We start from the raw sequence: 12,884 nt of genomic DNA, 5'->3' as shown, positions 1-12,884 counted from the left end.
AGCAGAGAGACGGGCTGTAGGCTCACTGTGGAGACAGTAGAATTGCATCAGGAAAAGAAACCCCACACTGCTACCTTAAATATTATTTGGGGGTTTCTACCCCACTTTAGATCACTTAGTTCCCAAATGAAAGACATCAAACCTTTATATTTCTAATAAGCCTTAAAGCATCAGAGCTGGGCAGATTGAGTACCCTCTGTGATATTTTGTCTTCTTTCCTGTCAATAACCCTGACATAGCACTTGCAGGTTCCACCGGGTCACTTCTACCCCAACAGGCTGGCCCTCATGGCTATGTGCTCATAATAAACTTACCCCATGGAGCCTTCTTCCTTCTTCCCTTCCCTCTCCCTGTGATCTCTGCCCCAGACTCCCCAGCCCAGGAACCAAAGGTCTGCCTACCTCTCTTCTGCCCAGCCACAGGCTATAGGCATCTTTATTCAACCAACAGTTTTAAATTAAGGAACAAGGTTTACACAACAGAAGCTGGTATACAGGAGAATTCACTTGTTTTGAGGCAATTAGACTTGGGATACAGAACTTGGCATTACAATACACAGTAGACCAAACCTCAGCGCCCCGAGGAGGGGCTCTTACTTTCTGATGCAGCTTCTAAGAGATGCAGAAAAGGCAGCAACAGAGAGCAGATCTCCCCTTCTAAGGCCAAGGCTCTGACAGATGGGACATCAGGTGACAGGGTGTTTTAGGTCTTGAGCCTTCTGGTTGGAGGGATATGATTGTGTATATTTGTCAGCTGTCATTAAGTAGTACATGTAAACTGAGAAATGTTATTTAGTCCTCAATAAAGTTTCAAAAATGATTCTCTTTATGATCCAAATCTCCTATCAGACAGGAGGTAAGGAGGTGGAGGGTGAGGACATGGAGGGGCCAGGAGGGCAAGCAAGCAAGGAAGAAGGAGGGAGGGAGCCAAGAGTCTAGGAGGTGCGTATGGACTCTGGCTTTGAACTGCCAAGCCTCTAATAAAGAAGCAGAGGTTTCAAGCTTGCACCATGGCTCAGGATACTCCAGAGAGAAGAGACGAGGCACAGAGGAAGGTCTCCATGGAAGGACTACCTGAGCAGATAGAGATAGCCAGGCCCAGCTTCTGTGAGGATGCTCCTGATATGGAAGAGGGACATGTCCCAGAGGCAGCAGGGCAGAGGAGATATCTGATGGTGCCCTCTAATACTTTTGAGTGGCCTGCATAGGGCCCAAGGGGCAGGTAGAATGGAGCTGGGTAGAGAGAAGCCCCAGGCCTCCTCACATCATACACCAGAGCTCCAGGTCACCTAACTCCGCCTACTGTCTTTGTAGGGGTGGCCTGTCCTGTCCAGACACTGCTCCAAAGTCCCCCAAAGGCAAATCTGTTTGGAAATACACCCCTAAACCTAAAAGATTTTCCTTGCAGGGACCTGAAGCAAGCAGGGAAAAGTCCAGAGGAGTAACAGGCTAACCTCCCTACATCCCTGTACCCCCAAATCCCTATGCCCCTATGTCTCTGTACCACTGAATCCCCATACCTTGCATCTCTCTTCATAGCTTCTCCTCCAGCCTGGAACCAGCTCAGTTCTTCAGCTGTTTCTCTCTCTTTGCAAAAGATACTAAGTCTCACAGGGCAGAGTGCAGACCAGAGTTAACCTGAACCCAAGAACCAAATCTAGGTTCTTTTCCCTGCGGCCCAGGGCTGCAGAGCTCAAAACTGCAGCTATAGGGATAGCCTGGCCAGGGTCCTCTGACAAGAAACTGAATTCATTTCTCCACATGGGGCTCTGGTCTTTGGGTAATGGTCCTGGGTTCATCACCCCAAGTGGGAGAAGGATGATCAGGAACTAAGTATACAGAGACCTTGGCCTGAGATCATCAGCTTTGATGCCAGAGAGCCTCTGGCTGGGGATGGTCAGCTTTGTGGGGTCTGAGCAGCCACTAACAAGGTATAGCTTTAGTAGACAGACTGGAAGCTGACGAGAGCTGGTCTAGCCTGGGAACCAAACTCTTATTCATCATAGTCAAAGGCTTAGTCAAAGGCTAACCCAGGACTCCACAGGCATTCAGAGCCCCCCCCCACATAAATACAATTAATACAGCTGTCAAAATACATGGAGCAAAGCAAGAGTAGGCACAAAATAGGTCCCCATCTGTTGAGATCAAAGGTAAGCAAGACTGGTGTGGGGGGCAAGCATGTCACCAACCCACAGTAACGATGTTGATGTGGGAAGATCTGGGACTGCTGGGTGTCCAGAGGTTTCAGCTTCTGAGAAACAGCTTGGGGAGGTAGCGGTGACTAATTTGGGGTGCCATGGTGTGCCCCGTCACCCTCTGCCTTCAGTGAATGCTTCTGGAATAGGCTATAAAGTATCCGCAGTGTGCTCTTGGCATCCTTGTTCACAATATCTGTGGGCAGAGGGAGCAAGGTAGCCTCTTAGGCCAGGACAGGGAGGAGCATTTGTCTCCAGGGATGGGGGAGGGTCCATGCTACAAGAAAAATCTCCTGCAAACAGGGACAAGGAACTCAAGACCCAGTGCCAACCACATGACATATATTGGTGTGTCTTTCCTGTTGTCTGTGTTTCCCCTGCAATGATGTCTCCTCCCCCAATAGCGACTGGGTGCTCTGAACACTCATCCTGAGGGACAGTTCCTGTTGCTGGCATGGTGGCCACAGCATCCTTCCTAGGATGCCTAGGAAACAGTATCTCTTTGTGGATCAGCAAGCAGGGGACCCCACTAACAATGTTTGTCCCTCCACTCTCCACAACTGCTCTCAGTCACGCCCAAGGCAGTCCTCCAGGCAAGGAGAGCTGTGCACTCACCTTCAGGGTTGATAGGGTAGCTGAACAGGCCTTCATCCTTGAGCAGCTCCAGGGCTAGTGTGACATTGTGCAGCTATGACGATAAAGCCAATCAGATGTCAGCCAATGAGACCCTGGGTCCAGGCACCAGGCCCTTCCTATCACCAATGGCATCTCTCCTTGTCCAACCATGGTTTGAATCCCTGAACTACAACAGCAATCACGGGGCCACCTCCATCAATGCCCTGTGACTGGAGAGCTCCCTCCTTCACACAGACCCCCTCATTTGCACACGGCTCTTAGCAGATGCCACATGCGGGACATGCATAACCAAGGAGACGCTACTAATAGGAAAGATCTCACTGAGAGATTGGGGGGGGGGGAGGGATTGGTGGAGGTGACACCCTGCATGCAAGTCTGTGAGGTGAGATAACCAGGGCTTGTAGGTAGTAGAGTCCCCTTAGAAAGTGGAAAACAATCTGTCTCTGCTTAGAGGGCCTCAGAGGGGCAGGACAGATACATAACAGATGAGGCGAGGCAAGGGCCATGATTTAGAACAAGAACACACGGAAGACGGAGCTCTGGCCCACAGCTCTACTAAGGCCAGGCATCCTCAGTAAGGCCCAGGCCAAGGGGGAAGTCGTCTGAACAAATGCAGGCTAGAGCACACAGCTCAGTCCTCCCCTGTGTTCCCAAGTCCCTCCCTGAAGAATCTCCTGGGAAGGGGGACTCCCCATTATTGACACTTTCTCTCTTGTCAGGAGTGCAGCTTGCAGGCTGCCTGGGAAGTAACTAACATAAGAGGGAGGTCTAGCCCCTGCTCTGCCTTGTATGCTCTTGACAAGCCAGTACCTCCAAAGAGTGATCTGGGATGTCAAGGGAGAGGGTATCTGCAGCCAAATGGTTTTGCAGAGTCTTAGGTCCTCATTGCAGGACCTCTCGGAGCCTTGAATACACCCTTGTATGTCAAAAGCTTCAAGGGTATTTATATTTTCCTGAGGCCACAGACTCCATTTGTCACCTTACCCCATGTGGCCAATTTTGAGAAATCCTTCATTCACGCACTTCTGGGGATGGGCTGCAGGGGTTCTCACACCCACTCTGCTGCTATGTGTCCAGACCTATATCTACTTTTAATTTGAGGCAGGGTCTCACTAAGTTACCCAGCTGGGTTTGACCTCACTCTATACCCCAGGCTAGCCCCAAACTTGTGATCCTTCTGTCTCAGCCTGTCCAACAGTTGGGGTTGCAAGCGTACACCAACCAACATGTCTCCTACTCTGTAGTTCCTTCCACTGGCTTCCTCCTTTCTGGGCCCTGAGCTAAGCAGTTACCTTCCCCTAGCTTATTCCCAGGCAGGGTCTGAAGCAGGTTGTGACATCATGGGTTGGGAGCTGACAGGAATGTTAGATGTCTGTGTGGCTGCCCTGGCCTGTCACTGTTCTTACTTTATTTTTACATTTATTTATTTATGGAGGGGAGAGTATGCCCCAGAATGTATGTGGAGGTCGGAAGACAACTTGCAGGAGTCTGTTTTCTCTTTCCACCACTTGGGTTCTGGGGATCAAACTCAGGTCGTCAAGCTTGGCAGCAACTACACTGAGCCATCTGCCCAGGCCCATCAACTCTCATATTTTAAAAATACAGGTTGACCCTCAACTGTGGGCAGGCCGTGCACAAAGCCCAGAATCAGAATAGCACCTGCTCTCAGGGAGTCCATGCTGAAGGATGTGTATGAGTGACTCAGAGAACATGGGGCTCCTCTTAACACACTCTTCCTCAAATCTCATAAGCCAAAGATCTGGCCAGGCTCCTCACTTGTGGAGCCTGCTCCCTCACCCTCAGCCCCACCCCTTGCTCCTGCCCCCTATCCACCACCCCGCAAGCCTGTCCTTTGCTTCTGAGCAGTTTGAGATGATGAAGAGAAAGCTCGATGCTCTGCAGAACCAAGGAAGGCCAGGATCCAGGCTGTGCGTTCCCATCTTCCTGAGAGAGAAAATTGAACGTGGGAGTGAAGCCAGCCAGAGCTTCCTGCCTCTGGTGCTTTGGTTTCTGTGGAGCAAATGACCGCCTCTCTGTGTGTCCCTAACTTTACTCTAAATTGAACACTGACTCCCTTGCATCCACACTGCAATCAAACGCCACCAGACAAAAAAACATCAGTCCCAGGAGGCTGCTCTAAAGAGAATCCAGCCTCCTGTGGCTCTTTTCTGCCCTGAATCTCTTTCACAAGCCCCAATCTCCTCTTTTGGGCTCTGAGCTAATGCCATGTTTCTGCATCTATTCCCATGCAGGGTCGGAAGAGGTTCTAATGATTCCCAAGTTAGCTGTGCCAGGAACGTTGGACCTCTGTCCGGCCTGGCCTATATGGGGGTGTTGAGGCGTGGCAAGCACAGGCCACGGATCCCAGGAAGTCTGGCTGCTGAATGACATGAAATGAACCCATGCTGCTGAGCCTGGGTTCCTACAGTGCCTGCCTCCCTCCTCACTTGTCTCACAATTTATCCCTGATGTCCCACTGGATGAATGCAGGTTTGTCCCATACTGTGAGCCTCCCACAGGCTCACCCTGCTCCTAAGCAGGACTCAGGGATGGATTGTTTCTGAGGACAGGACTTGCATCCGTGACCTGTGTGGTCTCAGGGGAGCCTATCAGACTCCCAAGGACTCAGTCTTGCTCTGTGTAAAGTGAGGACACATAATTCATCCTCTCTCTTCCTGAAGTACAGAAGGAAGGGCCAGGAAGGGACCTGGGAGAAGTTTCATAGAGGCCTGCTAAGTGCCAAGGGACCTCTGAAAAAAACAAGAATGGGGCAGAGCTGGAGGCTATAGAAACATCTAGACAGCAAAACTAGAGCAGGTGAGAGCAAGATGCTTGAAGCTGAGCTCTGGGGACCAGCAGGGGCCTTGCAATAGTGAGAGACAGGCAGAGGGTACAGCAGACAAAAAGCAAAAGAGGTGGGGAAGAAGGGCCCAACTAGGGATGTGGAGGACCCAGCCTGCAGGTGACACACTTGGTGACAAGTATCCTGACTGGGTGTTACTTCAAGAAGAAAGGTCACTACCTAAAAGAATGTGGACAGAGACAGGCCAGCCATGTGGTCCCAGGCAGGCCACCAACTGTCCCACCTCTATTATCCTTTTCAAGGTTGCCTGAAGATTAGAAGAGTATAGTAGCCTCAGAAACTGCAGGACAGGGGACCAGAAACATGTGCCCCTCCAAGCCTCCTCCTCAATGGCTCTCCACACTACTGTTTACTGTTTACTCTCCAAACAACCTGACAGTGGGCAGGGTAGTGTTAGCAACCCATTTCAGAGACAAGAAGCCTGAGACCATCAGGAGAAAACCTTGGTTGTGACCCAGGGGGAAGTACTCCATCCCTTGTTTGGAAGGTGATAGGAGTCTCCTCCTTGGGCAGGAAGCCTCTGAAAAGGGATTCTTCAGGGAATACCCTGGGACGTAGCTCAAAGGAGATGAGTGAAATGCTTGGATCCAGTGTCCAGTGGGCAGATAGGAAGGGTGATAGAGCCTCCGAGGGCAGCGATGCATAGCTGCATGTGCACATTCAAAGTGAGCATACCATCAACTCCCTGGCCTGTCCACTCCTCATCCCTCTTCCTGGGCTCAAACTTAGCTGCCTTCCTGGACTAAAGGTGTGTCTTTTGGTAGCTCTGGGATCCAGGGTCCATATGAAATGCTTTGTGTACCAAACCTGCCCTGCTTAGTCAGTCCCTCTAGCCCTCGTGAGCCACAGACTGTTCCCTGTAAGCATTCCTGAGCCTCAGCTGAGTTTGCTCTCTCATTTCAAGACATCTTCCATCTTCCTCAATTCTGTAAAACAAACTGCAACCAGCACTGTTCTCTTGTGACTCTGCACAGCACACCGGAAGCCAATGCCTTGCTTTGATGTCCCAGATGGCCACCATCCCAGAACGGCTAGTAGAGATGGAGGAGCACAAAAGCCAGAGTTGTGAGGGACTGTCCTGTGTCCTGGACAGCATGGCATTGGCACTAATTAGACCCTTGGAGAGTGGGGAGTCCAGTGCACAAGAAGGTGAGTGGGTGGGTGAGTGGGTGGTTAGGTGAGTTGAGGGAGGCAGATGGGTAGATATGTGGACAGACAGATAGATAAATGAGTAGATGGATAGATGTGTAGAAAAACAGACGGGAGGGTGGATGGACGGATTCATGGACAGACAGACAGATGATAAATAGATGGATGAGTGGGTAGATGAATGAATGGGTGGATGATGTATGGAGGGATGGATGGTTGGATAGGTGGATGGATGACTGGTAGATGGATGGATAGAAGGATGGCTGGGTGGGTAGATGGATGGATGGATAGATGGGTGGATGGATTGATGATGAGTAGATGGGTAGGTGGATGGATAGGTAGACGGATGGATGACTGGGTAGATGGATGGATACAGGGATGGATAGATAGGTGGATGGATGGATAGGTGGATGGATGACTGGGTAGATGGATGGATAGAGGGATGACTGGGTGGGTGGGTAGATGGATGGATAGATGAATGGATAGATTGATGATGGGTGAATGGGTAGGTAGATGGATAGATAAGTCAATGGATGAGTAGATAGATGTATAGGGATGTATAAACAGGTAAATAGATGTTGGATGAGTGTATGGGTAGATTAACTGGTGGGTGGATTAGGTAGGTGGATGGTGTCAATGGATGTATGGGTGGATAGAAGAATGGATGGATGGGTGGATGAGTGGGTGGGTGACTGAGTGGGTGAATGGGTAGGTTGATGAGTGAATGGGTGTGAGGATGGATGGATAGACAGGCATACGAACAAACTTCCTTTCCACTTTGATCGTTGCTTGGAATTGAACAAAGAATGTCAGGCCAACGGCATTAATCTGTCTACCACCACCCCCAAAGAAATCCACAGAGGAAGACCTCGGAAGCTTACCATTTCTGTGGGAGAGCTGGGAGTGAGATAGAATTCCTTCAGATGCAAGAAAAAGCCTTCCAGCTGTCCAATTAGCAGGAGCAGGATGACGCCATCTGCAAACTACAGGGGTTGTGTTTCAGTCTGTTATCCCCATAGCACACTGTGCACATTTGGGCCCCAGCTGGTGCATTGTTTTGGATGCTTTATGGGGTAAAGGGACTGGCTAGAGGAAGTAGATTACTGGGTACAGTAGATTAGTGGCTACAATCTCCCTGGCTCCTTCTTGCTGGGCTCTCGGCTTCCTGTCCACCACGATGTGAACAGTTGTCTTCCACCAGACACCCCTGGCCCCATCATATTCTGCCCAAGCATGTGGGGCCAAACAAAGAGACCAAAGATGAACCTGTGCACAAGATAAACCCTTCCTCTTTCTCTTAGGCATTTGTCACAGTGACATATAAGGAACTAACAAAAGAAATGAACCAGGGCTGTGGTGTGGGGGACACTGACATTAGACGGGTTCCACTCTGCCTCTTCCACGATGTGTGAACTGAGAGAAGTCATGCCACCTCTCTGAGCCTCACATTCCTTCTGAGAAGTGGGGTTGGCATTCCCAGCTTGGGGTTATCATGAAGCAGTTGTGGACTGGCTCTCAGAATGCATTCGTGTGTGTGTGTGTGTGTGTGTGTGTGTGTGTGTGTGTGTGTGTGTGTGTGTATGTGTGTTCATATATGGGCAGGTATGTGTGGATACTGGTGTACATATATGCAGGTACATATAAAAGCCAAAGGACAACTTAAGGTATTATTTATTCCTTAGAAATAATACACCTATTTGGGGGTGGGAAGAACAGTTTGTCACTGGCTTGGAACTTGCCAAGTAGGCTAGCCTGGCTGGCCTGGAAGCCCCAGAGATCCTTCTGTCTCTGCCTTCCTAGTACTGGGATTAAAATATGTGCCAGGGCCTGGAGCGATGGCTCAGTGGTTAGGACCACTCTCTGCTCTGACACAGCACTTGGGTTTGGTTCCCAGCACTCACTCAGCAGCCCAGTGTATCTGTAACTCCAGTTCCAGGGAGTCTAATACCTTCTTCTGGCCCCTTTGGTAATCAAGCACATATATCGTACATACACGCATGCAGGCAAGCACTCATACATACAAAAAAAAAAAAAAAAAAAAAAAGACATGTGTGCCACCACATCCCAGGATTCTGGCTTGCCGGGAAAGCAGCACACCAGCTGAGACACCTTTCATCACCACCACCCCCCATTGTGTCTATTTTTAAATGACAAGCTATTCCATGGACTACAGACGTGTGTGTGTGTGTGTGTGTGTGTGTGTGTGTGAAAACAGAGCTAGTATAAAACTCTCCCATCAGGAAAGGAAAAGAGGAATACATGGGCCCATCAATATTTCTGTCTGTTCTGTCTGCACAGTCTGAGATAGCGCTGCAGTGGGCACGTCAAATGCTAATGTAATCCTGCAGAGTCTCTTTGCTGTGGAAAGACTGTTCTGTCTTTAATGGAATTTCCCCTGATTAAGTCTGTTCTGATGTTATTAGTTTGGGCTTGGAAGCGTCTCTGCTGCTGTCCCCAAAACGTTGCTGGGAAGCCTAATTCTGAGGTCTGCTCCACCATCCCAACATGTCTACCATCCTTGCTCACTTACTCTTGTTTGGCTGAAGAAGAGAAGGATGCCCGAAGCGGACTGCAAACCTGCTCTATCGTGCTATGTCTACCCACAGAACATACAGTCAGAGATGGGTGTGTTGCTTGGGGAAAGCCACAGTGAGTCAGGTGACATGAATGTTACTAAATAGCAATGTTCCCCCACCCCCAATCCCATGAGAATTGCTCCCACTTTATAAAGCAAGGAGCCTCAAGTTCAGAGAAGTTCAGTAAATCACCCAAGGTCACACAGCCAATGTGGACATACCCTCAGAGCCCAAGGGCACCAAGTGGCAGGCACAAGATGGAAACGCATACACATATGGCTCTGAAGTCTGCGTTCACCCCACCATGTTGCCACAACACTCACAAAGCTCACGTGGCCACCCACTATGTGGAGTTGCTATAAGCGTACACTTGGGCCTCAACTGCCTCTGTCCAAATCCTAGGACCACCACTTAATTACTGTGTGACCTTTGGTAAGTTACCTAGCCTCTCTGTGTTTTAATAGTGTCATCTATTGAATGAGGCTTTATGAGTTCTCACATGGAGGGGGAACTTGAGGCAGGGAAGTTGCAGGGCTGATAGCAGAGAATATTTTGCTCCAGACAGAGCAGGAACTAAGCACTTTCCTGTTTGGCCCCAAACTAGGAATATGTAGCCTGGCCCTTTGTAATTGGGTTCTGTATAGGTCTTGAGACATGGCTGATATCCACAGTCCATTAAGGCTTGCCCAGGGTTCATCACACCCTGTCACCACCCTGCCTGGCTCAGGCAATGTCAGACCTCTGTGCTTCCACCACCTTGTATTGTGGTAACAATGAAGACACAGAATCTCTGTGAAGGTCATGGCTAGATGAGGGGCTTTGGATCTGCGGGGCTCTGCTCCACCTTAAGACAATTATGTTTATGTTGCCACAGTGGGTTAAGCTCTGAGGGCTCTGAGGGTGGGGACAGAGCCCACTGATGGCAGGGCTTTACCAGCTCCTCTAAACACCCCTGGCACCAGTCTAGAAAACAGTCCCATCATGAATCTCACTGCTACAGCTAATAAACATAATTACAGGGGAGGACCCTCACTCTGGCGGTAGAATGTCCTAAAGCAGTAGTTTTCAACCTATGAGTTCTGTCTGACCCCTTTGGGGATCACTGATCAGATATGCTATGTATCAGATAATTTACAGTGTAATTCATAAGAGTAGCAAAATCGCAATTACAAAGAAGCAATGAAATAATTTTAGAGTTGGGGGCCATCACAACATGAAGAACTGTGTTAGAGGGTTGCAGCATTGGGAAGGTTGAGACCTAGATATCCTGTGTCCCAGAAGCCATTCTGATAAATGGGTAACAACGAAGCCTGCCATAGACATGGCTCAGCCTTCAAAGCTTCCTACAGCCCCCCTGCCCAGGGTCTCCAGGGGTTCCTTCTGGCAATGCTGCCTGCAGCAGCACACCCCACTAGAGAGGGCCCTGAGATCTCTGGAAGTGACAGCTCACTTCCAGTCACACAAGGGAGTTTCTGGGGCCCAGGAGCTCTCAGGTCTCCATCCCTGCATGGAGACCCAGAAGTGTCCCTACCTGGGTGTCCAGACTCTGCACAGACAGGCCCAGGCGCTCCAGCTTCTGGTTGACAAAACTCACGATGGCCTAAGACAGAAGAGCAAAGGTCTCAGAACCATTTGGGACCCTCATGCCTCCTTCTCACCCAGAGTGACAGAAGGCCTCCCCCATCACCCAGCAGACATGGGGTGAGACCTGTGCCCTCCCTCATCACCCTTAATCATCACAGGCAGGTGGATGATGGGAGTGGGAAGCTTTGATCTGCCCTACCTCTTTGACGGCGTGCACTTTCTCCGGAGCCAGCTTAAATAATTCATCAAAGGCGTCCTCTGCAGACCAGAGTGATAAACAGTTCATTATGAAGCTGTTATCTTTGCGCCAAACAGAATGTTTTCACACAAAAGTTTCTCAGAACAGCCAGTCCCACGGGAGCTACAGCTAGATCTTCGGGTTCCCAAATGAAGCAGGCCTGGGTTTGGAACACATGGCTCCCTGGCTGTGAGAGGCTTCCCTCCCTCTCTGTACTTCAAGTTCTTCATCTTGAACACCCGATGAATGATGCCTGCCCAGGCTGGGTTACTTTAGAGATCAAAGTGGGGGATGGGCTCACATCTCAGTGTCTGGAGTGGGATCCAGGGGTGGGAAGGTAGAGGGATGGATACTTGGGTAGATATATATCTAACTGGCTTGTGGATGAATGGATAAATGGTTGGGTGTGTATACGTGGGTGTATGAATGATGGGTGAAGATACACAGATACATACATACATACATACAAATGATGGATATGTGTAGTGGGTGGATATATGTGTATTTATGGATGGATGGATGGTTATGTGGTTGGGTACTTAGTACTTAATACTATTCCTATGGGGACAGACCCAGAGCCCACACAGCGACAGCAGAACGATCATGATGGTGAATGCCACCAGCCCTGTCACTCATAGCTCTGTAAGCTTGAATAGGTAGGTGCTGTAACCTGTCTGTGCCTCAGTTTCCCCCTCTCAAGCTGGTGGTGAGACTAAAGGAGGTAACCTGTGAGCATGCTCAGCACAGGCGGCACTCGCAATGGTATGAGTGCACTGCCATGGCTGCTGCTGGTGTGACAAGCAGTTCACCAGTTGGTGCAGACCTTACTCCTTTCATTTATCTCTTCCTCGGTCAGTTGATCAAGTCAACTAGTCACCTATGTATTCGTTACAACCCCTTCTCCCAATTATCTATTCATCTGCCCACCCACTTGTCTTTCCACGATCCATCCATTCACCCATCTATACACCTATACAACCACTCAACCATTCATTTATATGCCATCCATTCACCCATGCATTCAGATACGTATCTATTTAACCATCTCTCCATCCATCTAGCCATCCACCCATTCATCTATCTATTCATACATACATCTGGCTATTTATCTAGCCAACCATTTATTCATCCATCCAGTTATATGTTTACCCAAAAAGTTATCCATCCATCCATTCATAAATATACATATATCCACCCATTACACAAATATATTCATCATTCATGTATGTATGTATTCATCATTCATGTATGCATGTATTCATCATTCATACATGCACGCACACTCGCACACAAAACCTAACCATGTATACATTCATCCATCTATAGACAAGCCAGTCAGATATATATCTACCCAAGTATCCATCCCTCCACCTTCCCACCCCGGGGGGTTTCCACTGCAGACACTAAGATGCGTGCCCATCCCCCACTTTGACCTGTAAAAATGACCCAGGCTGGCAGACATCATTCTCTAGGTGTGTGAGATGAGGAAATAACACCAAGTAGTGAAAGGCCAGGCAAACAGAAGGAAGGACAAATTCATGAATAGGTCCTGTCACAGAAAAGTAATAGACCACAGTGGAAAGAGCCCCTCCATCGCAGCTGCTTCGACCCCATCAGAAGGGAACGGTTTCCTTCCTTGATAAA

General features: G+C 49.3%; 1 protein-coding gene across 2 annotated transcripts in view; it reads right to left on the bottom strand.

Moving 5' to 3' along the window:
- Nucleotides 1-402: 402 nt before the first annotated feature.
- Parvg (parvin gamma) overlaps nt 403-12,884 on the bottom strand; it is a 21,482-nt gene continuing 9,000 nt past the window's right edge. For both annotated transcript variants that reach the window (XM_076911779.1, XM_034516901.2), the window contains exons 9-13: nt 11,202-11,260; nt 10,950-11,018; nt 7,724-7,825; nt 2,810-2,882; nt 403-2,390 (exon numbers count right to left, since the gene is read on the bottom strand). In XM_076911779.1, the coding sequence (XP_076767894.1) occupies nt 2,281-2,390; nt 2,810-2,882; nt 7,724-7,825; nt 10,950-11,018; nt 11,202-11,260 (413 nt within the window). In that variant the 3' untranslated portion in view covers nt 403-2,280. The remainder of the gene's footprint in view (nt 2,391-2,809; nt 2,883-7,723; nt 7,826-10,949; nt 11,019-11,201; nt 11,261-12,884) is intronic.

The sequence above is a fragment of the Arvicanthis niloticus genome, chromosome 13, assembly GCF_011762505.2.
Source record: "Arvicanthis niloticus isolate mArvNil1 chromosome 13, mArvNil1.pat.X, whole genome shotgun sequence".
Taxonomy (NCBI): domain Eukaryota; kingdom Metazoa; phylum Chordata; class Mammalia; order Rodentia; family Muridae; genus Arvicanthis; species Arvicanthis niloticus.
Note: the sequence above shows the minus strand (reverse complement) of the source record. Positions and strands in the feature narration are given on the sequence as shown.